This window comes from Otolemur garnettii, unplaced genomic scaffold (genome assembly GCF_000181295.1).
Source record: "Otolemur garnettii isolate 467f Iridium unplaced genomic scaffold, OtoGar3 scaffold00096, whole genome shotgun sequence".
NCBI lineage: Eukaryota > Metazoa > Chordata > Mammalia > Primates > Galagidae > Otolemur > Otolemur garnettii.
This window is the reverse complement of record NW_003852491.1, coordinates 7416674-7440347: the sequence shown is the minus strand read 5'-3', so window position 1 is coordinate 7440347 and position 23674 is coordinate 7416674. Positions and strand designations below refer to the sequence as shown.

Genomic DNA, 23674 nt, shown 5'->3' with positions numbered 1-23674 from the left:
CTGGGGATTCGAACCCGCCACCTTAGGTGTACGTGGCTGGCGCCTTAGCCGGTTGAGCTATAGGCGCCGAGCCAATCACCCCAACCTTTAGCAACCACCACCCTGATCATTTAGCAGCCATCAACATCAAGGCAAGACCCTTCACCAGCAAAAAGATCACGACTAAAGGTTCAGATGATCATTAGCCTCTTTTAGCAATAAAATTATTTTTTAATTAAGGTACATACATTTTTTTTTAGATAATGCTATTGCACACTTAATAGACTACAGTATACTGTAAACATAACTTTTATATGCATTTGGAAACCAAAAATGTGTGACTTGCTTTTTTGTGGTGGTCTGTAATCGTCAGAAAAATAACTGGAAGAATTTATCCTAACAATTAATAGCAGTTATCTCTGTGAGGTGGAATTATGGGTTATTTTCCCATTGTACTATGTATTTCTGTGTTTGCTTTATAATGACCATGTCTTTAAACAAAAACTAGTAAATTTAAAACAAGGTATTTTCTAACATAACTATGAATGGACATACACTTGTAGATAAACATATAGAAAGGAACTTGAAAAATGTTATGCCAAATGATTGAGAGTGGTTACCTCTAGGGAAGGGAAGAGTATGGGGTTTGAGAATGTTGGCAGATGAAGGGGAAATATGTTTTGCTCAGTGTCTTTCTGTATTATTTGAATCTTATATAGTATGTATTCCTGGGCTGTAGAAAAATAATGTGAAAAAATTGAGTGCCCAATACTAACTCATCCATCCAGAAGTAGCAGAGTAATTCTCCCAAGGAAGGAATAAATTTCATCAGGATAGTGACAGCGCTGTCCTCACCCTGCTCCTACCCCAGGACCCACCTCACCCCACCCCAGGCCACCCCACCCCACGCACACTGAAAGAGGAGCCAGGGGCCTCATTGTAACACTCATTTTTATATAAATATCCGCAAATCATGTTACAGAATAAGCCCGACCAGGGAAAAAAGTCAATGTATGGTTTTGTTAAACTGACCCCTGCCTTCTAAGGTCGGGCCCCAGCCTAGAGGCGCCTGTTGCTTTGGGAAGGCTGGGGTTGCTGCCGTGAGGCTGCTGAAGAAGCTGCCTGTGTCGCCCACCCCTGGGCCGACCCCCTTCTTTGGTGTGTGGTACATGGTGACCTTCTCTGGCCCCCTTTAGCCCAGGGCAGGATTTTGGAGAACAGGGTTCAGGGGAACAGGGCCCAGGAATCCTGGGGGCACTTGGAAATGGGGTGAGAGGGATTGAGCCATTAAGAGATGGGAGAGTCTCAGGCTTAGAGGTTGAGCCTTTTGGGGGTGGGAGCACACAGAATTAACAGGAACAAGTGGGGGGGAACCTGGGCTGTCAGCCAAGCAGAAGTATTTGCCTTTCCCTCCAGCCTAGGTCCCTTCCCCTGTTGGTCCACCTCCTGCTGGACCCCACATTCCCAGGGATAAGCCCTAGGTTCCTGCCTATCTCCTCCTGGCTCTTCCCCCTGCAACCCCCCTTTTCCCCCACAGAGAGGCCAGAGGCTAGGAACACAGCACCAGTCTGAGGATTTAATTAACCAGGAAGGGGACTATTGGGAAGGGCACCCCTGTAAAAATGTACAAAAGGTCTAGGGGGCTATATGGAAGGGGTGATAAATATGTACATGGAACCCCCCTTCCTTTAGCCCCTCCTCCCCCAGCCCTAGGAGGGCATGAGGACTTGGGTGGTAGGTGAAGAGGAGGTGGGCACTTTGGCCTCTGGCTTAGTGAGCCCTTGGGGAGGCAGGCCAAGGGCCTAGAGGCCCTCAGTAGGGGGGTAATGGTGCACCTCAGGAGATCATCAGCTATGACCTCTGAAATGACCCCCACACTCATGTACACACACACACACCTCTCTCTCTCTAGAGGTTTGTGACCTCTACTCTCCCAGTGACCCCATGGTCCATGTGATGCTTATCTTGTGGGGGTTGGGGTTTCTGCTCCCAGGTTCCATGACCTCAGAGGTGGCTGGTGAGGTTATGACCTTTGCTCTCCAGCCCTGGCTTAAAACCTCAGCTCTAGGACTTTGTCAAAAGGAAAGGGGAGATGGAGCTTTGCCCCTGCCCTTCCCTTTCCCTCACCTATCAGCCCGAGCTGGACCAGGGGCCCTAGGTGGGGAATTGGGCCGAGGGGCCGGCACAAGTGGAGGTGGTGCCCCCAAAAGGGCTCCTGGTGGGGTCTTACTAAGAAGGTGAGGGGTTCCTGGGGCCGCAGCAGGTGGCGGTGGAGGAGCCAAGCGGCTATATAGGAGGGGGTGAGCAGGCTCTAGACCATAGAGGCGGGCAGCAGCCACAGCGCCCGGTCCAGTCAGCTCTTCACCCGCCTCATAGAAGCGAGGTGGCCTAGCAAGGCGTGGGGGCCCTGCCAACCAGGTTGGCTCCAGGAAGCCGGCACAGCGCTCTGGTGGACTAGGGCCCAAAAAAGGGGGTGGCCGGGGCCTCTCAAACAGCAGGTGAAGGCCCTGAGGCCCGGTGGCTGCTGCTGCGGCGGCGGGGGCGGCGGCGGCGGCGGCAGCAGCGGCGGCAGCGGCGGCGGCAGCGGCAGCCTCCTCCTTCCGCTCTTCCTTTACCCGCACGGATTCCTTGGCTGGCCTGGCCCCTTCCTCACCAGCCCGGGCCTTGGGAGTAGCAGGAGAAACTCGAAGCTGGGGCCGTGAGAAGGGGAGATCCCTGGGGACAGGTATGGAAGAGAGAATAAAGGTAGTCCATTGGTGGGCAGAGACTGATGGGAGAGAAGCCAGTGCAGGTGGGCAGGGGCAAGCATACCTGTCTTTCTCCTCCTTGGTGATAGAGGGCTCCCTCCGCTCCACGGGCCGTTCCTTGTCTGAGCCTGGTGTTCGTGCGGCCTCAGGGGGCCGGACCCAGGCAGGAAAGGCCAGAGGACTGCGATGCAGGCGGCCCCATGGGTCTGGGGGGGAGGCGAAGGCTGGTGGGGCCCCTGGACTTTCTTTCTGAGCAAAGACGGCGCCGGAGTCTGGGCAGAGAGCAAAGTAGAAAGTGATAGGGGCCAGGAGAGAAAGGCCCCTTCAGGTATCCTCCCAGGCCCCCCAACTGATCATATTACCGGTTATATCATATACCGGCTATGTGCCATAGCCCCCCACCACAACCCACCCCATACTTACTGAATGTGGGGCTGCCCAGGCCTCCAAAGGCCCCGTTGGAGAGGGCAGCCAAGGAGGCGAAGCTTGTGGGACGCCCAAAGGGATCTGTGGAAGAAAAAGGGGATGGTGAGAGACTGAAGAGTTGGCTCCAAGCAGGTATGAAGACACAGCTGGGAAGAGGCAGAGCCACAAGCAGGCTAGAACCCCTGGATGCATGGTCTTAACAACCACACCCTAAGCATTTCCTTGGGCTAGATAAGGCTGGGGTTTGACATGCATGGAGTAGAATAACCTCACAACAAGCCCCATGAGGCAGACAGGATCATTCCTGCTTAGAGATAGAGATGATGAAACAGGCTCAGAGAGGTAAAATGACTTGCTAACGGTCATCTAGCCAGTGAGTGGTACAATCAACCCAGGGCCTAATACCAGAGGTCAAGCTCTCACCTCCCACTCCCCCTAAAGAGACACCTGAATCCATTTTAGCACATTTCAGCCCTGTAGCGAGCCACTTGTCTCAAACCCACTGCTGGCTTCTCCCATCTGACATGCAGAGCCCTTCCCACCCTGACCCTAACTTCATGCATGTGTCACAAAGCCAGTCAGAAATACCAACCTACCCCCCTACCCCAGGCCCTGGGCATCTCAAAATTTCGACAGCCAGGAACACCTTCCTCTATGTTATCAGGCTTCAACTCTTCCTTGTCCACTCAAACCCAGGATAAATCTCCCAAAAAGCCTGCTGAGATCTCTAGGAGTCAGTGCCCATGCCCATCCCTTACCCTATAGGCCTCCCTCAGCCCTTTTCTTGCAGGTGCCATACTACCTTCTACACAGGCTACTTCAGAGACAGGGTATGACCTGGTAGAGACTGCAAATTACCCTGTCTTTCCCTATTCATTTTATAGATGAGGAAATCAGGCTCAGAGGGGATGGAGTAACTTGCCCAAGATCACAAAGCAAGTGAAACCAGGTCTACCCCCATTCCAGCTGCTTGTTAAGTCTGGTTTCCATCCCCACCTTGAGAATTCCTGGAAGTCAGGGACAAGGCCTGGGTTGCCCAACATGCCCTTGGCTCTTACCAATGTGGGTGCTGGGGCTCAGGAAGGGTCCGTGGGCCCCGGGAGCTGCCGTGAAAGGATTGGCTGCAGCATGGACGGCACCTGGGGCAGAGAGGTGGGAGATTCTGATGAGGCTAAGTGGGCTCAAGGTGAGTCTTGGGCTTTACACAGGGAATCTCAGGCCCTAAGAGGGCTGGCTAGACTCACCAGTCGCAGTGAAGAGGGAGGCCGGGTGGGAAAGCTCCTGCCCAGGGGGCAGGGCCCCATAGGGCCCCGGAAGGCAGGGCAGGAGGTCGTTCCGAAAGTCAAGCTTGTGGGAGTCACCCTGCGTGGGACACAGGGAGCAGTGAGTGTAGAGCCAGGTCTGGTCCTGCTCTTGCTCTCCCACCCTTAGGTCCCCTCCAAGGGCTAAGCTAGCTGGCACGAAGATGGAGCTTAGATGCCTATCTTCTGCTCTCTCTGAGCCTTCTCTGACCATCACCCTAATTAGCCAGAGAACTAAAAGTGCAGCAGTGACAGGGGATAAGAGAGAATGTCTGGCCAAGATTCTACTGAGATCTGTTGAAGGTAGATGCACAGAGCTCAGGCAACCCCTGACTCTCAGACCCACTCCCCAGCCCTCCAGCCCCAGTACCTTCATCTTTTCCTGGTGTCTCAGGATCATGTAAGCCACACGCACGTGCATGGCACACCACTTCCCTGGTTTCTGCCGCCCCAGGATGACCAAAGGGAAAGGGGAAGGAAAGAACGTTCACTCATCACCCATTCCAGACCTGGCCATGGGCCCAGGCTTGCCACACAACAACCCCATTCATCACCCCTCCAACTGAGGGATGACTAGGTTCATTTTATAGCCTAGGAAACTGAGGCTCAGAGAGATAAACTGTCTTGCCCAAGGTCCCATAGCCAGTTACCTCTGAGCCTAAGTCTGTGATCTGAAATCCCTTTACTTTCTGCTATTTTGCATCTGGCTGCCTCTTTGTATTGAACTTCTCACTTGCTCCCAAGCAAGATCCCCCTCAAATACCCTGACACCAGCCCCCAGCTTCATGCAGCCTGAGTCCTCACCCAACTCACCCTCAAAGGTGGCCGGAAATGGTCGGGGATCTGGGGATGGCAAAGGAGAGATCGGAAGCGATTCAGACCTGTTTACTGAGCTGGGTGCCTGATCTCCACAGCACCCACTCACCCACCAGACACCTCCCTGAGACTGCGTAGCTCTTTAAAATCTTTCCTGCTCAGGCCAAAACGCCTTTCCCCATTTCTTCTCTTCTAGGCATCTCTCTTCCAGTATGAGGTTTCAGAACTTGGCCCCAGGGAGGTACCCTGCTTGGACCGCTGGGGGTTGGATAAGTGGGCAGGCTGGACAGATTTCTCAACTAGAGAAGCTATCCTATTAACAGCTTTGTAATACGGGGGTCTGTTTATGATTTCTTTAGAACAAATCCCTTTTAAGGAAGTTGGAAAATCTCTGGTCTAGTCTACCCTTTAGGAAACATGTCCTGTGCTTTTCATAATGTTCTCAGAGCCCTGGGGTCTCAGGCTGCTACATATTCCAAGAGGGAGGGAAGGCTCTAGCTCCCCAGCCACTTCACAAAGGGGCAGCTTATCTTTTCATTGTTTCATGAACAAGATTTCCTAGAATGATGTCATTTATTTAAAAAAAAAAAAAGGTTCTGTGAGTTATAAAATTTGAAGACCACTGCCCTAAATAATCTTATTCCTAGAACAATCTTATGAAATTCTTTTTTTTTAAGACAGAGTCTCACTATGTCACCCTCGGTAGAGTGCTGTGGCATCACAGCTCACAGCAACTTCAAAGTCTTGGGCTTAAGTGATTCTCTTGCCTTAGCTACCCAAGTAGCTGGGAATACAGGCACCTGCCACAACTCCTGGCTACTTTTTTTGTTGCAATTATCATTGTCGTTTAGCTGGCTGGGGCCGGGTTTGAACCCGCCAGCCTCAGTGTATGTGGCCAGTGCCATAACCACTGTGCTATAGGTGCCAAGCTACATGTAACTTTTTCTATTCCTTATGCTTGGGAAATCCTGTTAATTACAGAAATTCCCTCTCATTAGATACTCAGAAAACAACCTTGATCATATTTTAAAGGGAGAAGACAGTTGTTTACTCTCCTTCAATTGACTCTGCTCTCTCCCAAAACACACTTCCAGCTTCCCCAGGACCTGCCCTAGCCCCCCTCACCTGTGTCCCCTTCTGGGGGAGCCCGCTTGGCACTGGCCCCAGTCGTGGTGGCAGCTCAGGGTTCGTGCTCTGGGAAAGGGGAGTGGAGGGATCAGACAGGATAACTTGCATGGAGTATAAAAGGGGCCTAGAACCAAGCTAGGGGATGGGACAGGGTAGGGAGCATGGCTTTAAAGAAACCTGGGTTCAGAAGGGAAGGGCAGAAGGATGGTTTTGAGGAATGGGAAGAAGATACGTGGATCTGGGGTATCTGGGCTTTTATAAAGGGTAGGAGGCAGTGGTGTCCAGATTGGGAGCTCACCTTGGGCTGGAAGGCCCCCTGCAGGGAGCCAAAGGAGACAGCCGGCGGGAGGCCCGGTGGTAGCCCAGGCACTGCGGGAGGGAAGGCCGTGTACGGCTGTGGAGAGAAGGGGACTAGTCCAAGCAGGGGGTAGAGGTGCAGCCCAAGTCTGGTCTGTCCATCAGTCCTCTGGCCTCTACCCTAAAACCTCCCAGGGAACTCTCCCAGGCTCAGGGCTCTTGCTTTTGAAGCTGAAGACTGGACCCCAATAGTCAGGGCAACACACTGAAGCATCCATGCCCACACCACACACACAAACACACATACACACACACTCACATTATGTCGGAAAAGGCCTTCCATCTTTCCTGGATATTTCTCAAACTAGGGAAGAGAAGGGAAGAGTAAGCTGCCAGCCAGGGACCCAGGGCCTTACCCTGGAAGCCATACCCTCCCTCCAGGCCTCTGAGCCTTTTCACCGGCCCAATAAGGAGCTCACCATGTGGGGGCCATGGGGTGGCAGCAGGCCCGGGGGATAAGGGGTGAAGTGCTGGTGGGTGTGCTGGTGGGTGTGCTGGTGCTGGTGGTTGTGCTGGTGGAACTGGAAGGCCAGGGGCCGGGCCGAGCCCCCTGCCCCTACCACCTCAGGGCCACCCTGGGCATTCAGGTAGCGAGAGTTCAGGTCCTGGCCGATCAGGTCCTGCTCTGTGGGAGGGGAGGGGGAGAAGGCTTTAATGTCTGTCACCACCATATCAGCCTTCTTTGGGCCCAAGTGACTGGCCTTCCCTGTGGCCTTGAGCCACTCCCTCTTTAAGCCCTGCTATCTGCTGAGGCCCAGATGCCCCAAAGTGGACAGGGCCCAAGCCCGGGGCCATGGCCCCCCACCGCCCCCCGGCCAGGACCCCAAACTCACCAGAAAGGGCGTTAGCGGCTGAGGCCCCAGGGTGCCCTGGCACCTGCAGCAGGGGTGGGGGTGGGGGCAGGGTGGGGCCAGGGGAGAACAAGGAAGGGTGGTGGGGTGGTGGTGGGGGCCGCAGCCCTGGGGGGGGGAAGCTGTGGGTGGACAAAGGCAGGGGCAGTGAGGGCGTCGGGGGCCGGTGGGTGAGCTGCGCGGACGAGGAGGAGGCAGATGAGGAGGAAGAGGACGAAGAGGATGATGAGGGGGGAGGCTGAGCCACGGGAGGGGCCGGGGCCTTGGGGGGCGGCCGTGAAGAGCTGGGGAGAGAAGTGGGGAGATGAGTGAGGGGGTTGGGAGGTGCCAGCTCTGACGGGAAGGGGTCAGAAGCCTGGGTGATACCGTGACTCTGGTTCTCCAACATGGGAGGTGGCAGAACCCAGCCCAAGCCCAAGGACCCCCCCATGGAACCAATCCTCAAACTGAGGTACCTCCCACATCCAGTGACCCTTTCTTTTCTCTCTCTAGGTCTCTTCTTCCACATAGCTGCCTCTGCAGCGTCTGGCCATTTGACTCTCCCTTCTAACTCAACCACAGCACAAAACAGATCATTCATTTTGACGCTTAATTATAAAAGGCCACCTGGGTTCCCACCCTAAGACAGTGGAAGCAGAACTGCCCTGGACCAGCCCAGGAGTCAGGAGACCTGAATTCTAGGCCCATCTTGCCATTAATGCCCTGGGTGACCTTGAGCAAGTCACTGCCCCCTCTGAGCCTTAGTTTTCTCAGTAATAATAACAATGATAATGATGGCGACGATAAAAATAGTGATAGCATCAACAACTCTTACCCTTTGGTGAGCACGTACTGCAGGCTAAGTGCTGGCACTTGTTTCATATGCTAATGTAAGTCTCCAACATTTCACACCACATTCCCAAGTGCTGTCCCCAACAGTTTAACCACCTGTACTCCTTTACTTCTTTCTATAACTTAACTCAGTTTCTTTTTTTTTTTAATTTAGTTTTACCCAAAGCAATAATACATGAAATCAAGGGGTTAAGGTAGCAGTCATAGTTTTCAAAAACACTAAAAGCTAACTCATGACTATTTTTTTTTCACAAATAGGATTCTTTATTTGTCATTAAACTCATGACTATTTTAAAAAGTTTACTCACATAAGACTTGAAATCATCCCACGTACGACTAATGATGAGTGTACACACTTTGGGAAACACTGCATTCATTCAGTTAATCCTCATAATAGCTTTAAGATGAAGGTGCTATTATTTCATTTCACAGAAAGAGGAAATAAAGGCTCAGAGGGATTAAGTGTCTTGTCAAAAATCACACAGCCAGTAAACAGCAAAAATTTGAATGTGGGTCTGATTGACACCAAAGCCAGCACTCTTAATCATGTCAGCATTTCCCAAAGTGTGTTCCAAAGAACACTATCCCTGGCAGATGTGCCTTACGGAGGTATCACCAGCAAATAAAATTGGGAAATAGCACAAACTGGATTTTCCTATTTGTGAATGTATAAAGGGGACAGATAATCCTGTAGTAATCTCAGTAAATTTGTTTCACCCAGTGTCTCTCACATTTTTCAGCCTCAGAATCCTTTTTCAAGATATATCCTATAGGTGCCATCCCATTCCCCGGCACAGAATGCAGGGATTGGCAACAAAATGACCAGCTCTTTCCATGCCAGATCAAACCCCCAGACCACTTACCTGCCAGTGCTGAGGTCCAGGCTGCTGCCATAGGGAGAAGTGCGGAGGCCGAAAGGCGAGACCCGAAGCTGCAGCTGGGTCTGGGGTGGGGGTGGCAGACTGGGGGTGGCCGGCAGGGGTGCAGGGGGTGAGACAGGAGGCCGAGGGGCCGGTGGAGGCGGCGGTTCCTTTGGGGGGAAAGGCACTAGCAGCGGGTCGGGCCCCGGGGGCTGTTCCTGGCTCCGCTCCAGGCCCGACACTTTAGGGACCACGGAGAGTTTTGCTTCACAGTTCCCATTGAAGGCGCCATGGGGGCCCGAGGCTGTGAGGGCAAGATGGTGGACATGCTCAGTTGAGGCCCATGCTCACTCAATTTCCCTCCCTTCCCTCCAACTTCCAGCCTTTGGGACCAACCTTTGCTGGTTGAGACAGTAAAAGATGGGTCGAGGTCATCATCAGAGACCTAAGAAAGAAAGGTAGGGATAGGGTGAGATTGTGGTCAATCCAACCAATCTCCACCCAGGAAGGTCAACAGCCTCTGGAGCCTGTTAAGAATTAGTGGCAGTGACAAATCTGTTCCATCAGTTTAGTTGACATCCCTCAGAGAGTGTGGGCTCTAGGTGTCCTAAACTTGGAGAATAGAGTGGAACACCTGAGCCCAAGAATCTGACAGGCCAGGAGAACTGAGTTGAAGCAGCACTTAAGTAGCAGAGAATCAGGAAAATCAAAAAATGTCAGATACTGCCCCACAGGTCTACTGGGCCTTCAGATTTGTTTAGTTCATAAGCATTAGCAAACATTTTAAACTAATTGCAGATACTCAGAAATCCAGAGTCTTTGTTAAAAGGCAGACTTGCAGGTACTCTTGAGAACTGGCTTCCATTCTCAAGGCAACAATTAGCTACAACCAGATAGTTGGGTAGACAAGAAATCTCTGGTTCACCAAAGCGAACTTTTGAAATGGAAACAACGTACACATCAGGGAGTGCAAATTTAATTACTTACAGGGGCCAAATGGGTAGAGCATTAACTGCTAGAACACATTAATCTCAAAACAAGTTTAACGGCCAGAATAAGAAACTGAAATATACCTTTATGGGACAAGCTCTTAACACTTACTGACTTATAATGGTTTAATGTCCTCACTACCATCATCATAGTCTCCGCTCAGACTCTACTTTATGAGACCATTATAAGAACAGACTATTGGCTAGCAGAAGGACCAGCTCACTTCTCCAGCCACTCTGGATTTTTTGTGAAGAACCAATGGTAGCTCCAAGGAATTTGGAAAGGATGGCACAAAAAGACATGAATTTTTCATTCTTTGGTTAGCTAACCCTTTGGTCAGGTAACCCTAGTCACCAAATATAAGAAACCATTTGCTCTCCCAATCCTCTCCCTTCTTTTCAAAAATCTAATCCTGGCTCAACCTAACCCATATTCCACACTCAATGGGAGGCTTTCTGTCACACACGTTAGTTCTTTAAGCTGCAATCCCTTTTGTAAGTGGTGACACTGCCCACCCAAGTTCTAGCCCCACTCACCCTCTCGTCCAGATCACTTTCCGCGTCACACTGGGGAGAAGGAAAGACAGAGGTATCACCATAAGGAAGAGGAGTGGGGCCCAAGGTGGAAAGGGGAGGGGCCCGTACAGGTGGACAGCACTTACTATGTATCCAGCTTCCAGAGAGTGGCGGGAGGAGGCCTGAGAAAGACCAGAGTCCAGAGGTAAGGGAGACAGATAATGTCTCAGCTCCCAGTAAGGCCCTCAAGATCTCTCCTGATTTACTCTCAACTTCTTTTTCTAGCTGCTTGTCACACTGCCGACTCATTCTCAATGTTCTTGCCTTTCCTTAAATATACCAGGTTCTCATATCTTTGTGCTTTTCCCCAAAACAACTTTTTCCTCTAATTCTCTTCTTCGCAAACTTCTGAGTATGTACTTCAGGGCCTGACTAAGACATCCCAGGGGGCTTTCCCTAACCACAGACCTCTTCCCATCCCCCAGACAGAATGAGTGGCTTCCTCATGTGGGTTTCTAAAGCATCTCTCCCAGACCTTCGCCTTCTTTAGTTTCTCAAGTTAAGGCCTAAGATTTGCTTGTTGACTACTTCTTTGCTGCTAGACTGCCATCACCTTGAGAGAAGGGTAGGGACCACATCTAATTTACTTATAATTCAAATAAGTCCTTTTGACATATTTCTAAATTATCAACATGTTCGAAGAAGACATAGTACTAGGCAAAATCAGGTGAGTCTAACTGTAAACAAATCAGATTATCCAAGACCTGGATAGAAGCAGGGTCTCAAATTTGCTCTGCTTTCCTCTTTGCCCTTAGAGACCCGGGTCACTGTTCACAGATGGCATTGGCACTGCTGATTCTACAAGTACCTTCTACCTAAATAGTTTCAAAGGATGGGGATCTGGAATAAGCTCACCTCTTTCCTTCTCCGCTTATTGGGCCATTTTCTGGCCCGATCCCCAGGGGGCCGGCCAGGCTCCCGATCAGAGCTGTCCCCTGGCTCCCCAGTGGCTCCACTGGAGCCCCCCCTCTTCCGTTTCCCAGAATGCTTCAGCCGATGTTCCAGTCGCTCTGGGGGCTGAAGAGATGCATCCTTCTGTGGAGAAGGAGGTGGGGCTGAAGTGGATGGAAAAAGGAAAGCTCCCAACCTCTCTGGGGGTGACCAGGCTACTAAAGTACCCTCAGGCTGGGTAACCTGGTTGGTCCCTGGAGACTAGCTCTATCTCCTCCCACCCCAGGGTGGGGCAGAGGCCTGGCCAGAGGAGCCGGTTGCTCTGGTTTGGGGTGCCAGCATTCCCCCCTCAACTCCACCCACTCTAGTACCCTTCTCTCTACACCTTTGAAATCCCCAAAGGCCCCCAGCCCCATCAGGCCCCACCTGCAAGGCCTCGAGGCTGGCGAAGCTAGCGATGGCGAAGCCATCGATCAAGTCCTCCTCTTCTTCTTCCTCCTCTTCAGGCTCCTCCTCAGCTTCCCCGTCGTCTGCACCCCCCTCCTCCTCCTCTTCCTCCTCCTCCCCGCGGCTGCCCGAGCCGGCAGGCCGCTTCCGAGCTCGGGGTCGTGGGGGTCGAGGCCTGGGACGAGGTCGCCGCCGTCTCGGGCCCCCAGGACGCTCTCCAGACGAAGCTGACGACCAAGGCCTGGCGGGCGGTGGCGGTGACGACGAGGACGAGGAGCCGCGCGGGGCAGCCAACAGGGCCCGCGGCGCGTCGCTGCCTGGACCTCGGCGGCGCCGCTGCTCCCTGTCTCGGTCTCGGCGCGAGCAGCGTCGCCGCCGTCGCTCCCCCTCAGGTGCCCAGCCAGGGCCCGGGGCCGCGGCCGCTGCCGTCTCCATGGCGACCGCCCTCAGCGCCGCATCCGGAGGTGGCGGGGCCCGAAGCGGCCTGTCCGCAGGCCCGGGGTCGCAGGCGCGGCGAAGACGGCTGCACAGAGAAGAGAGGGCCACGACTTCTTCTTTAAAGCAGGATTTGCTGGTCCCGAGCTTGCCCCAAGGCCAAGGCTCCGAGAGCCGGCGCCGCCCCCAGGTCGACAGGCCCGAGGGCCCCCCTTTGGGTCCGGCGGGGCCGCGACGGCGAAAGCAGGGCGGCCGTCGCTTTAAGGCGAGGCCTGAAGTTGTCCAGCCCCCGGCCCCTTTAAGACGATCCGATGTTGTCCGGCGGCCTAGTGCGGTGGCCGCCCCCTGCCAGGGGTCGAGACAAGTCTCCCCGAGGAAGAGGAAGGGCCACCCCTTTAAAAGGGGCCGAAAGCTCGCCCCGAAACGCAGTCCTCCCCTTTAAAAGTGTCTCAAGTCCTCCGGCTAAAAGACACCACCCCTTTAAGGAGTTTAGGGTCCTTGAAACAAGAGGCCGTCCCTTTAAGGGCTCGGAGAGTTAGTTTCTAGTCCTCCACAAGCGGCCACTTCCCCTTTAAGCTGAATTTAAAGGACTTCTTGCGTGGGGGGTGTAGGAAAAGGTGAGAAACCCCGCTCGCCCTAATTCTCCCAACAGCTCAATTCTCAATTTGTCAGCTTCTGTTCAGCGGCTTCCCCTTTAAGGCTGGCGTTGGAGTCCGCCGAGTCCAGTGGCCACCCCTTTAAGAAGATTTAAAGGGGCCTCCTCCAGGCCCAGCTCCACCAGCCTCCGCCTCCGGTCGCCATGAAAGGCGCGAGGGGGGGCGGGGCCGCGAGGCCTGCCCTCCAAAGCCCCGGATGTGAGGCAACACTGACGGGTACAGCTTCTCTGTCCGCCGACATAAAAGTCTCTTCCTCCTTTCCTCCTTCTGTTTGACTTGTGTCTTAGGGGATCCGAAACGGCTGCTGGGCAGCGGGGGAACTCCAACGCACACTCCTGTTGTCTCCTGTGGAGTCTTGAGGCTCTTCTCCGCCAGGACTTCCCTGCCCCTCCTCCCTCTTCCTCCTCAGACTAAGCCTCCTTCCTCTCTGCCTCTTTCCAACTCTCCACCCCCTTCCCTCAACAAACTCAGTCGTGGATAGGTTGAGAAATATACGTCAAGGCAAAGGGCGGAGTCAACCTCATGGGAGTGGGTAATATGTAACCGCCCTCTAATCTTGGATTGGGTTACGTCAGATTAGCTCCGCCCTTCCTCAAATCTTGTGACTCGACTGGTTAGAAGTAGGTGTTTGGGGCGGTCCCCTGACATAACCCCGCCTCTTCCTGCTCTTCGTTTATTGGCCGCCTCCTGACGGCGTAGAGGCGAGGATTTGGGTTGTGGTGCCCGAAGCCTGGGGGCGGTTGGCCGCTGGGTGGCGCGCGGCTGCGCTTTCGCCCCCCAGTTACGTGGTCTTTCCCTTTCCGCCGCTTGGCGTAGCCAGCAGGCGGCGGGGCCCCTCACGCGGGCGATGTGGTGATGCCACCGTCTGGCTGGTTGCGCCGCGGATAGCCCTGTGATACAGGATGGTCCGAGGATTCCGCGTGCCTTGCGGGCTCTGGACGCACAGGAAGGAAACTGCGTCCGTTACCTCTTGGTCCAATGCAATGGTGCTGGCCTCCCTAACAATTAAAAAACACCTTGCACTTGTGAGCTGAGCGCTTTTTCACATATACTTAATGGGTAATAACGATTGTATGGTACTGCTACTGGCTGCATTTTACAGGAAGGAGAGGAACTGACACAAGTTATTGGTTTCCCAGCTAGGGTTTGAATTCAAGAAGCCTAGCTCCTGAGTCTGTTCTAGCCATTGCTCATGTTGCCTCTAAGTTATGAAAGATGGGCCCCACTTCTAACTTTGACTGGCTTAAGAAAAGATGAACAATGCCACTTCTGTCCTTGTTGCATGGGTTGCCGTTTTGATGGGGACAGTGCTCTGACATGTTCACTTTGTCTTGTTATCTATAAAATGACTATCATTCCCTCTCAAAGGACTATGTCCGGGTCAAGTACCTGTTGACAGGTTGTTACAGGTAATTATGGCTAGTTACTCTTAGCTCTTGAATAGGTCTTGACCAACATGCTAGGAGGAATTCAGGGATATTTTGGTAAAGGCCTGGATCCGGCTCTGCACCTGTGGCTCAAGTGGCTAAGGTGCCAGCCACATACACCTAAGGTGGTGAGTTCGAATCCAGCCTGGGCCCACCAAACAACAATGACGGCTGCAACCAAAAAAAAAAAATAGCCAGGCGTTGTGGCCGGTGCCTGTGGTCCCAGCTACTTGGGAGACGGAGGCAGGAGACTTGCTTGAGCCCAGGAGTTGGAGGTTGCTGTGAGCTGTGATGCCACAGCCTCTTCCTAGGGGGACAGCTTGAGGCTCTGTCTCAAAAAAAAAAAAAAAAAAAAAGGCCTGGGTCCACTATAGGCCTTTCCGTCTCCTTGATGTAAGTGAATTGGGATAACCCTGACCAGGGTTCAGGGTGTCAGTATCATCTGGAGTTGATTCAGGAGTGTCCCTGGACTTCTGATGTTTGTGGGGAAATAGGGACGCCTCCTTTAGTTTCCCATATCCCATACTCCAAGTGAGTATCTCCAATAATTTCACCTTTCCCTGCACCTGTCACCTTCTTTGGCATCACCATTTCCCAGTCCTTTGGGGCCAACCTAGAAACAGCCAATACAGTCAATCAATCTCAAACTCAGCTAGAGACAGAAAAGAATCAGAAACATCGAAAACTTTACTAGAAATATAGAGAAAAAAAATAAAACTGCCTCAGAGGTTTCACCTCCCTTGAGAATGGATGGATATATAAACAGATAAGGGCTTCTAGGTCCGATGAGGCTCCTCTCCATCCACTTTTTGCTCCTCTAAGAACAAGGCATCTAGCTCCTCCAGCCGCTGCTGCAGCAGGGGTCCCACATCTGTGCTGGGAGCCAGGTTGGGAGTCAAGGTCCTGCCAGCTGTAGCCCGGATCCCACGGGATGGCCGCCGGGACCGAGGAAGGCTGCTATCCCGAAATTCTACAGCCCGCCGGAGTTTCCTTGAGCTGGTGAAAATCAGAGTCCCATTTCGTTCCCGGGGTTCCTCAAAGATGGTCTCAAAGGTCCTAGACGTGGGGGAGGGACACAATTATAAGAAGCACTTTACCTAACAAATGCAAGCAGTGTAACCTGGTTGTTTGTACCCTCAATGATTCCCCAATAATAATAATAAATGGGGGGCAGCATCTGTGGCTCAGTGGGTAGGGCACTGGCCCCATATACTGAGCGTGGCAGGTTAAAACCCAGCCCCAGCCAAACTGCAACAAAAAAAAATAGCCGAGCATTGTGGCTGGTGCCTGTAGTCCCAGCTACTGGGGAGGCTGAGGCAAGAGAATCGCCTAAGCCCAGGAGTTGGAGGTTGCTGTGAGCTGTGTGACGCCACAGCACTATACTGAGGGTGATAAAGTGAGACTCTCACTACAAAAAAAAAGGTCCTGGACAAAGGAGAGAGAGGAACTGGTTGCCAGCATGCCCCTTGATTCCAGCCTTCCACTGTCACTCCTTAAGCCTTCTAAGTTTCTTACCTTCTGGTTGTAGGTGATTGGTAATTCTTGTTGGTATAAATTTCTTCCAAGCTGAACTCCTTCTTATTCAACCTGGTAGCAAAATGGAGAGGTCACTGAAAATCCTTGGGTTAGTGAAACATGAAAAAATGGTAAGTAAAGCCTAGTCTCTATTTTCTGGGACATATGAGGAACAGGAGAAGCATATAGGCAGTTCCAAGCACAAACCATGTCCACGCTGAATTGAATCCTCTAGGCTTAACTGTGCTCCTTGAAAGGAGACAAAGCCACACTTCAGGGGACATGTTTGGCCCCTATACCTGTTCAACCAAGATAGCGCCATGCTCAATGAGCCTCTCACCTGATGGGTCGAGGCAGCCCCATTGGTGTAAGGTTTGGCTGAGGACGGACTGGTGTCCTGCGTATTCTAAACCGAGAAACCTTTCCCATGGTCTGGAAAAATGGGGCAGAAGGTGAAAGAGTAACATGGGCTCAAGTCCCCACTTCTCCCCTTCATCTGTACTCCTCCTACCTTGGTCTCAGGGTCTGAAGGCACCTGGTCCTTTGAGGCTCTTGGCTCCTTCCCCTTGGTTGAGCCCAATCTGCCAAGAAGGTCAAGGCTCAGGGACAAAAATATTCACAGCAATATCCCCATTTCCTGCCACTGGATACTTAGGGAAGGAGACTGGGCCCAGGCTGTGGCCAGGGCTTCAAGGAAGATTTATTGAGAGCACTACCTGGGTTCTGCTGGTTCGGAGATGGAGGAAGTGGATGCCGTGGACAAGCAAGATGTAGCGAGAGAAGGGGAGGCTCCCACTCCTCCGAGAGGGAAGACCTCTTTCCGGAGACAGGGCCGAGGGGGTGGTGGGGCTTGGGACATTTCCCCACCACCCACAGTGTGCCGCCGTGGCCGTGGCCGGATTGGTTGGGACGGAGAAGGTGGCCAGGTGCAGGTACCCGGGCCAGGGGGCCCCAGATCAGGACAGGAGTGGCTTCGGCCCAGAAAGGGCTTAAGGAGAGGTGCTGGAGTATTGCGGTCCTGAACTCGCCACTGGCGGATAGGGGGCCGGGGGCTGACAGATGTAGTGCCCTCAGTAGCCCCAGATTGCTCTGCCTCAGAGATGGCGATCTTCAACTCCAGCTTCATGGGAGTTGATGGGGGTGGGGGCTGTGGGGCTTTATTGGGTGTGAGGAAGATGTCAGCAAAGCTCTCCAGCTTGGAGCGGACGGAGCGGAAGAGGGGGGCCAAGCCCCAGGGACTGAGGCGGGGACGTAAAAGGCTGGACGGTGGTGGAGTGGATGGGGGCTCCAGAGCAGGATCTGGGGCTGAGGAAAGGAGAGGGTCACAGGTAGGCATCCTCAGCTGCAAACGTCTAAGTTCTACCTCAGTGGCCTCAGCCCTTCCCCCAAACAATAAACTTTGTCTACAGAGGAATAGAGGAATAAAGGTAGCCCTAAGACACTAGTCTTGCATTTAGGACATGAATCTCAAGCCTCTGAAGTCTATGTGACATTTTCACACACCTAGTTCTGCCCTAAGTGGGGGTAATCCCACTCCCACCTCCACAGAGTCTCACTTTATTGCCCTTGGTAGAGTGCCGTGGGGTCATGGCTCACAGCAACCTCCAACTCCTGGGCTTAGGCGATTCTCCTGCCTCAGCCTCCCGAGTAGCTGGGACTACAGGCACCTGCCACAATACCCAGCTGTTTTCTTGTTGCAGTTTGGCTGAGGCCGGGTTCAAACCTGCCACCCTTGGTATATGGGGCTGGTGCCCTACCCACCGCCCAACTAGGATTTTCTAAGTCTCATCTCTCCAAGTCTTTACCTGGTGGTGGGCTCTCTGGTGGGTCTTCAGGCAGGATAGATGGCTGGAATGGGGCTTCTAGGTCCCTGGGTGGAGGCATTGGCTGGTGAACAATCCTCATGGGCTCAGCTCTGGGTGAAAAGGCAAAGTATAGGCTGGAGAAACTTCTAGGTCCAGATCGCACCTGAGCCAGCACCTCCCCTCTCCCTTAAGGATTCTGAAGGTATGACAAGGAAGATTGGATAGGTCAATCCTCATGCCCCTGGCTCTGGTGACCTGACTGATGGCTGTTGCCTGGATACTGTTATAGTCCCTTCTCCAGCCCTCTCACCTTTGCGCTGAGACGATGAAATTGGGGGTCTCATGGATGAAGCCCTGGATAAAAACAGTGGATTTTTGTGAGGAGGCAAGGAAACCTCCTTTAGCTTCCTTAGCCTTCCATATCCTAACCTTTTCAGTCCTCAGATACCTGCTTGGGTTTACACCAGAGACTTTTTCATATAGTTTTTGCTCAGGCAGCAGCTGCCACCTAAAATGCTATCCTCCTTATCCTGAAAGAAGTCCACCCAAGATTCAGGCCTCCTACCCTACTTCTTCTTCTTTTTTTTCTTTTTGAGATAGTCTCCAGCTGTTGCCCTAGGTAAAGTGCTGTGGTGTCATAGCTCACAGCAACCTCCAACTCTTGGGCTCAAGAGATCCTCTTGCCTCAGTTTTTCTATTTTTAGTAGAGACAGGGTCTCACTCTTGCTCAGGCTGGTCTTGAACCTGTGATTTCAAGCAATCTACCCACCTCAGCCTCCCAGAGTGCTAGGATTACAGGTGTGAGCCACCCCACCCAGCCCTCTCCTCCCCTACTTCTATCCCCACTAGAGTGCCTGCCCCCAGCTGAACCCCAGACATCCTTATCCTAAGTTCCCATACCTCAGCTTGGGGTCTGGCAATGTCTTCCAGCATCACCACCAGGGTGGGATGGGGGACCCGGTCCATCTTTTGTGAAGGGCCCTCCTCTGGGCCAGGAGTTGTCTTTGATTGCCGCCTTAGAGTAGAAGACCGGTGGATGCGGCTCAGGGGCTCTCGGCACAAATGCAGTGGGTCGGGAAGCCTAGAGAGAGAACAGGAAGGTCAGAGGGGCTCAGCTTTGTCCCCGGAATACACGCCATCCTGCCATGCTTACCTGGCCTGTGAGGACCACACAGCCTGTCGGGGTGGCAAGGCAGGTGGCTGGCTGTGGACAGAATCCTGATGGTAGCTGTGGTGCCTTGGGATGGAGTTCTCCTCTTTGGGCAGCAGGGGGACCTGTGAGAAAAAGAGGTGTCAAGAGTAAGGAGATGGAATGTGGCTGGTCTGGACAGGGTCTCTCTGTGCTTAATAGTATCTTTAGTCAAAAAGGTGACAGATTATGACTAGAAATCACTCAAATCCCCAAAGAAGAGGTAAATTTTAGTGAATTAATGGCCGGGTGTTACAGAATCCTAAACTGCAGGGGTGGGACCTGGGTAATCTCTCAGGCTATTTCAAAAAGTGAAAAAGAAAGGGAACCTTGGGTGAATCACTGCTTTATTTGGGGACTCAGTTTTTCTTATCTGTGCAATAGAGCCAAAGACCTCAGCCTGCTTTCCAGGGATGTTGGGCTAGGAAGAAACCAGAATGGTTTCTCATACTTAAAAGTTGTAGGGATGTGGTTCCAGTGCGGTTGGTGGTAGAGGATAGGCACTGGAGACCCTGCCTAGGTTAGAGTAAGTGGGAGCAAAGCAGGTCTCTAGCACTAAGAAGGCTGCCTGGCTCAGCGCCTGTAGCTCAAGTGGCTAAGGTGCCAGCCACAAACACCTAAGGTGGTAGGTTCGAATCCAGCCTGGGCCCGCCAAACAACAATGACAGCTGCAACCAAAAAATAGCCAGGCATTGTGGCGGGCACCTGTGGTCCCAGCTACTTGGGAGGCTGAGGCAGTAGACTCGCTTGAACCCAGGAGTTGGAGGTTGCTGTGAGCTGTGATACTACAGCACTCTACCCAGGGGGACAGCTTGAGGCTCTGTCTCCAAAAAAAAAAAAAAAAAAAAGAAGAGGAGGCTGCCTGAAGAATGGGCATGAAAATTAAGTATCTGGACATCAGTTATTTTCAGTTGGATTTGGTCCAACTGTGGTACTGAGGAGAGGTGTGGGGTAAAAGAGGGCATCTTAGTTCTGGGGGGCTCACCATGTGGGAGGTCATGACATCTTCAAGCACCACTGCCAGAACCCGCCGAGAGGCCTTTTCCAGGGGAGAAGGGGCCCCCAGGGGTTGCAGCCTCGGCCGTTTCGGGCTTCTGGCTCCCCATAATGCTCGAGCCAGGGGCTGACGGCACAGACGCGGCTGGCCAGGCGGGCTGGAGGGTGAAAGAAGCAGAGAACCGTCTTCTGAACCTGTCGTTGGCTCTATAGTTTCCCGGTACAGCCGCCAGAATCCCCGTCTCCCAAGCTCAAGACAGGCGGGCGGGGTGCGCTCTCACCTGGAGTCCCTGGGCAAGTCCATGGGGAAAGCGGCGGCTCCGGGGGGTCCCTGGGGGATCCCAGGCTGTGGCCTGGGGTAAGGGGGGAGTGGGGCAGTGGGGTATGAGGGCCGGTCCCTCCCCCAGGGCTCCGCCCTTCATGGTCCGCCCGCGGTTCCCGGTAACCCACGGGCCCAAGCCCTAGGGCGCAGAAGGACGCCCACGGCCGGCTGGCCGCCCGGAGCGGGTGTCCTCCCGCTGCCGCCGTTTGGATCAGCGGATCACTCGCGCCCTGCCCGGCACCTGCCGTGAGAACCTGGACTGCGGCAGCCCCAGTTCTCCCACTGCCTGAGCCTCCCAAGGCCTTTGTCCCTGCAGATTCCACGCCAAGATCCCAGTCCTGGGAGGCTCTCGTTCCTCTGGATTCCTCCCAGCTAGTGGCCGGGGACTCCACAAACCAACGACCCTCCCTCCCACCAGAACCCCTAGACTGGATCCCTGCCGAAAGACTCCTTCAGCGCGGTTCCTCCAATCAGACACCGTGCGAGACTTCTCCTCCCCCTATGAGCTTCAGCTCCGCGAAGCTCCGCTCAGACATGGGCGGTTCGAGTTTGAGCATCACCAAACTCAGTTTGGATCCCTGGGGATCCACTGTCAACCAGGTACCCCCTTCACTCCAATCCTGGGAGGTCCCGCCCACAGACACCCCCTCCCTCCCTGGGTCTCCGCCCAGCGTTCTCCCCTAGCCCGGGACCAGACAGTTCAAATGTTTTCTTCCCCGCCCTCTCTCCAGCCGCTCCTTGCCCTCCCCCGCGCGCCGCTCACCGCCGCCTCCCGCGGATCCCGGGTCTTCGGCGGCTCCCACCTCCGGCTCCTTTAAAACCAGGCTTACCCAGCACTACCCAACCACCAGGAGCCTTCTTTTCGGAGTCTCCGGGCACCGCCCAATCGCCGGTCCCCGTCTTCCGGGGTGGTGAGAAACGAAGTGAAGCCGTCTGGCAGCCATCACCCCTAGGGGCAAGAAGCCAGATTAGGCAGCGCCGCCATTAGAATTGAGGGCAATTATCTTGGTCCTCCTGGAACCTCAGTGAAAAGGATGGCGTCATCTTTTCAGGGCCAGTCAGTCGCCAAATACAATGCCAGGTTTCCTGAGATACTGAGGCAACCGTAATGAAGCTAGAATATCGCCACGTTTTTTAAGGGCACCTTCTGGCTCTTTCGTCCGTAAGCCAATAAACATCCACTGAGTACTAACGATATGTGAAATTCCCAATTTCCTAGAGTGGCCTTATTTAAACCTGGTTCCAGCACCATCCTGGTTTCCTTTACAAGGTTCCCAGACCACAGGGTCTGAATTTGGGAGGTGGGGCAGAGACCCTGCGTCCAAACATCTGAGGTCGAAAACTAGGACTGGTACTGTCTTCGTGGGCTCCGTTGCTCGTGCGAAGAGCTCCTATCCGGGAGAGACTGGCCTGAGCTGAAGTGGGGAGGGAGCTGGGGGCTTGGAGCTTCACTTCGCTTGAGTGTTGTTGTATATTGCACTTCTCCCCTCAAGAGTGGAGGTGTCTGCGACCGCGCAGAGGTCTCAGGAGCATCATTGCAGGAGACCGATAACCCTCCTTGGCTTGCCCGATGAGGCCTGGCCTGCTTCCATCTTTCTGTTCCCAGCTCCCAGAAGCCACTCACTTCACGTGGGGCCTGCGTACTTGGGGTGTAGTAAGGGACCAGGAGTGGGATCCACTGCTGGGAGAGGCTGCATGGAGCTCTAACCAAGAGACAGGTGGTTGGTGGGGAGGAAGTGGTATGTACTGGCTTTTTGCACTGTGAAGGCACCCTCACCACCTAAACCAAAGCACGTGCCTGCACTAATTCCCCTTCTTCCCGATTGCCTTGTCCAAACCAGCCCTTACTTTCTTGACAGAATGAGAGCCCAAAGCCCTCCCAGCCCAGCATAATTCTTTCTCAGGGAGGTGAAGGATGAAAGTAATGAAATAGAAAGGATACTGTGCTATGGAAAGAGCAGAATCAGTAAGAACTTCTGTGGAAAGTGAAGACTCTTCAACTCCGTCCCCAAGGACTCCTGCATTTCTCTGTAACTCTAGGCCTCCTAAGTCCTTTATAACTCCATTATAAGATTTTTGGTGAGAGTAGGCAGCATCTCTTCTACCTAGAGATGTCCTCCCTCTGGGTAAGGGTTGGCTGTGTGGTGCCTGAGGATATTTCTTGGAAGTATAGTGATGATTCATCCAGCTCCAAGTGCTTGGCCGATTCTTCCCAACCTTAGTGAGGTGCTTCCCTGGCCCCAGGGCAGAAAAAGCCTTCAAAAGCACAACAAGCCTAATCTTAGGATTCTGAAATAAGTCAGCAACATCAAGGGCAAAGGAAGTAATCTAAAGAAAAGGTGAGAACCTGAGAAAACAGTAGGGAGAGTCCTGCCAAACCCTAGCCCTAAATGTATGACCTTAACTTGGGGCACTGGAATTCATCAAATTGATGTCTAAGGCGGAAATGTGGCCCTTAGCTCAGGCCAGCAAAGGTGAGCTTTCACAGCTTCACAGTCTCACTTCTGCCCTTTTTGTGACTGCCATTTTAACAGCTCCTACTTTGGCCAGGAGCAACAGCTCATGCCTATAATCCTAGCGCTCTGGGAGGCCTAGATGGGTGGATTGCTTGACCTCACGAGTTTGAGACCAGCCTGAGCAAAAGCAAGACCCCTGTCTCTACTAAAAAAAAAATAGAAAAACTGAGGAAAGAGGATCACTTGAGCTCAAGAGTTAGAGGTTGCTGTAAGCTATGATGCCACAGCACTCTACCCAGGTGACAACTTGAGACTCATGTCAACAAAACAAACAAACAAACAAAAAGGCTGGATGCCCATAGCTCAATGATTAGGGCGCTGGCCTCATGCTCTGGGGCTGGTGGGCTCCAACCTGGCCCAGGCCTGCTAAACAAACACCTGCCAGGTATTGTGGCAGGAGCCTGTAGTCCCAGCTACTCAGGAGGCTAAGGGAAGAGAATTGCTTGAGCCCAGGAGTTTGAGGTTGCTGTGAGCTATGACGTCACAGCACTCTATCAAGGGAGACAAACTGAGACTCTGTCTCAATTAAAAAAAAAAAAAGCTTCTATCTTACCCATCACTTATTTACACACTACAGGGTGTGGCCAGTGGGTAATGACCCAGTGAAAAGAAGC

At 53.1% G+C, this 23674-nt stretch overlaps 2 protein-coding genes across 2 annotated transcripts; both read right to left on the bottom strand.

Annotated features, from left to right (window-relative positions):
• Positions 1 to 912: 912 nt before the first annotated feature.
• FBRS (fibrosin) lies at positions 913 to 13713 on the bottom strand. Its single transcript, XM_003795812.3, has 18 exons — positions 12179 to 13713; positions 11717 to 11896; positions 10948 to 10983; positions 10823 to 10852; positions 9693 to 9741; positions 9300 to 9600; positions 7588 to 7889; positions 7174 to 7379; positions 7014 to 7058; positions 6696 to 6791; positions 6395 to 6463; positions 5267 to 5296; positions 4824 to 4895; positions 4397 to 4514; positions 4211 to 4291; positions 3150 to 3233; positions 2791 to 2998; positions 913 to 2694 (listed from the first exon to the last, which is right to left on the bottom strand). Exons 1-18 carry the CDS (start codon positions 12632 to 12634, stop codon positions 2103 to 2105), a joined length of 2955 nt encoding a protein of 984 aa, XP_003795860.2. The 5' UTR covers positions 12635 to 13713; the 3' UTR covers positions 913 to 2102.
• Positions 13714 to 15385: 1672 nt separating this feature from the next.
• On the bottom strand, positions 15386 to 21268 carry PRR14 (proline rich 14). Its single transcript, XM_003795811.3, has 11 exons — positions 20504 to 21268; positions 20212 to 20380; positions 19191 to 19312; positions 18938 to 19118; positions 18348 to 18391; positions 18038 to 18147; positions 16949 to 17537; positions 16744 to 16813; positions 16573 to 16664; positions 16233 to 16304; positions 15386 to 15773 (listed from the first exon to the last, which is right to left on the bottom strand). Exons 1-11 carry the CDS (start codon positions 20524 to 20526, stop codon positions 15494 to 15496), a joined length of 1752 nt encoding a protein of 583 aa, XP_003795859.1. The 5' UTR covers positions 20527 to 21268; the 3' UTR covers positions 15386 to 15493.
• Positions 21269 to 23674: the final 2406 nt, after the last annotated feature.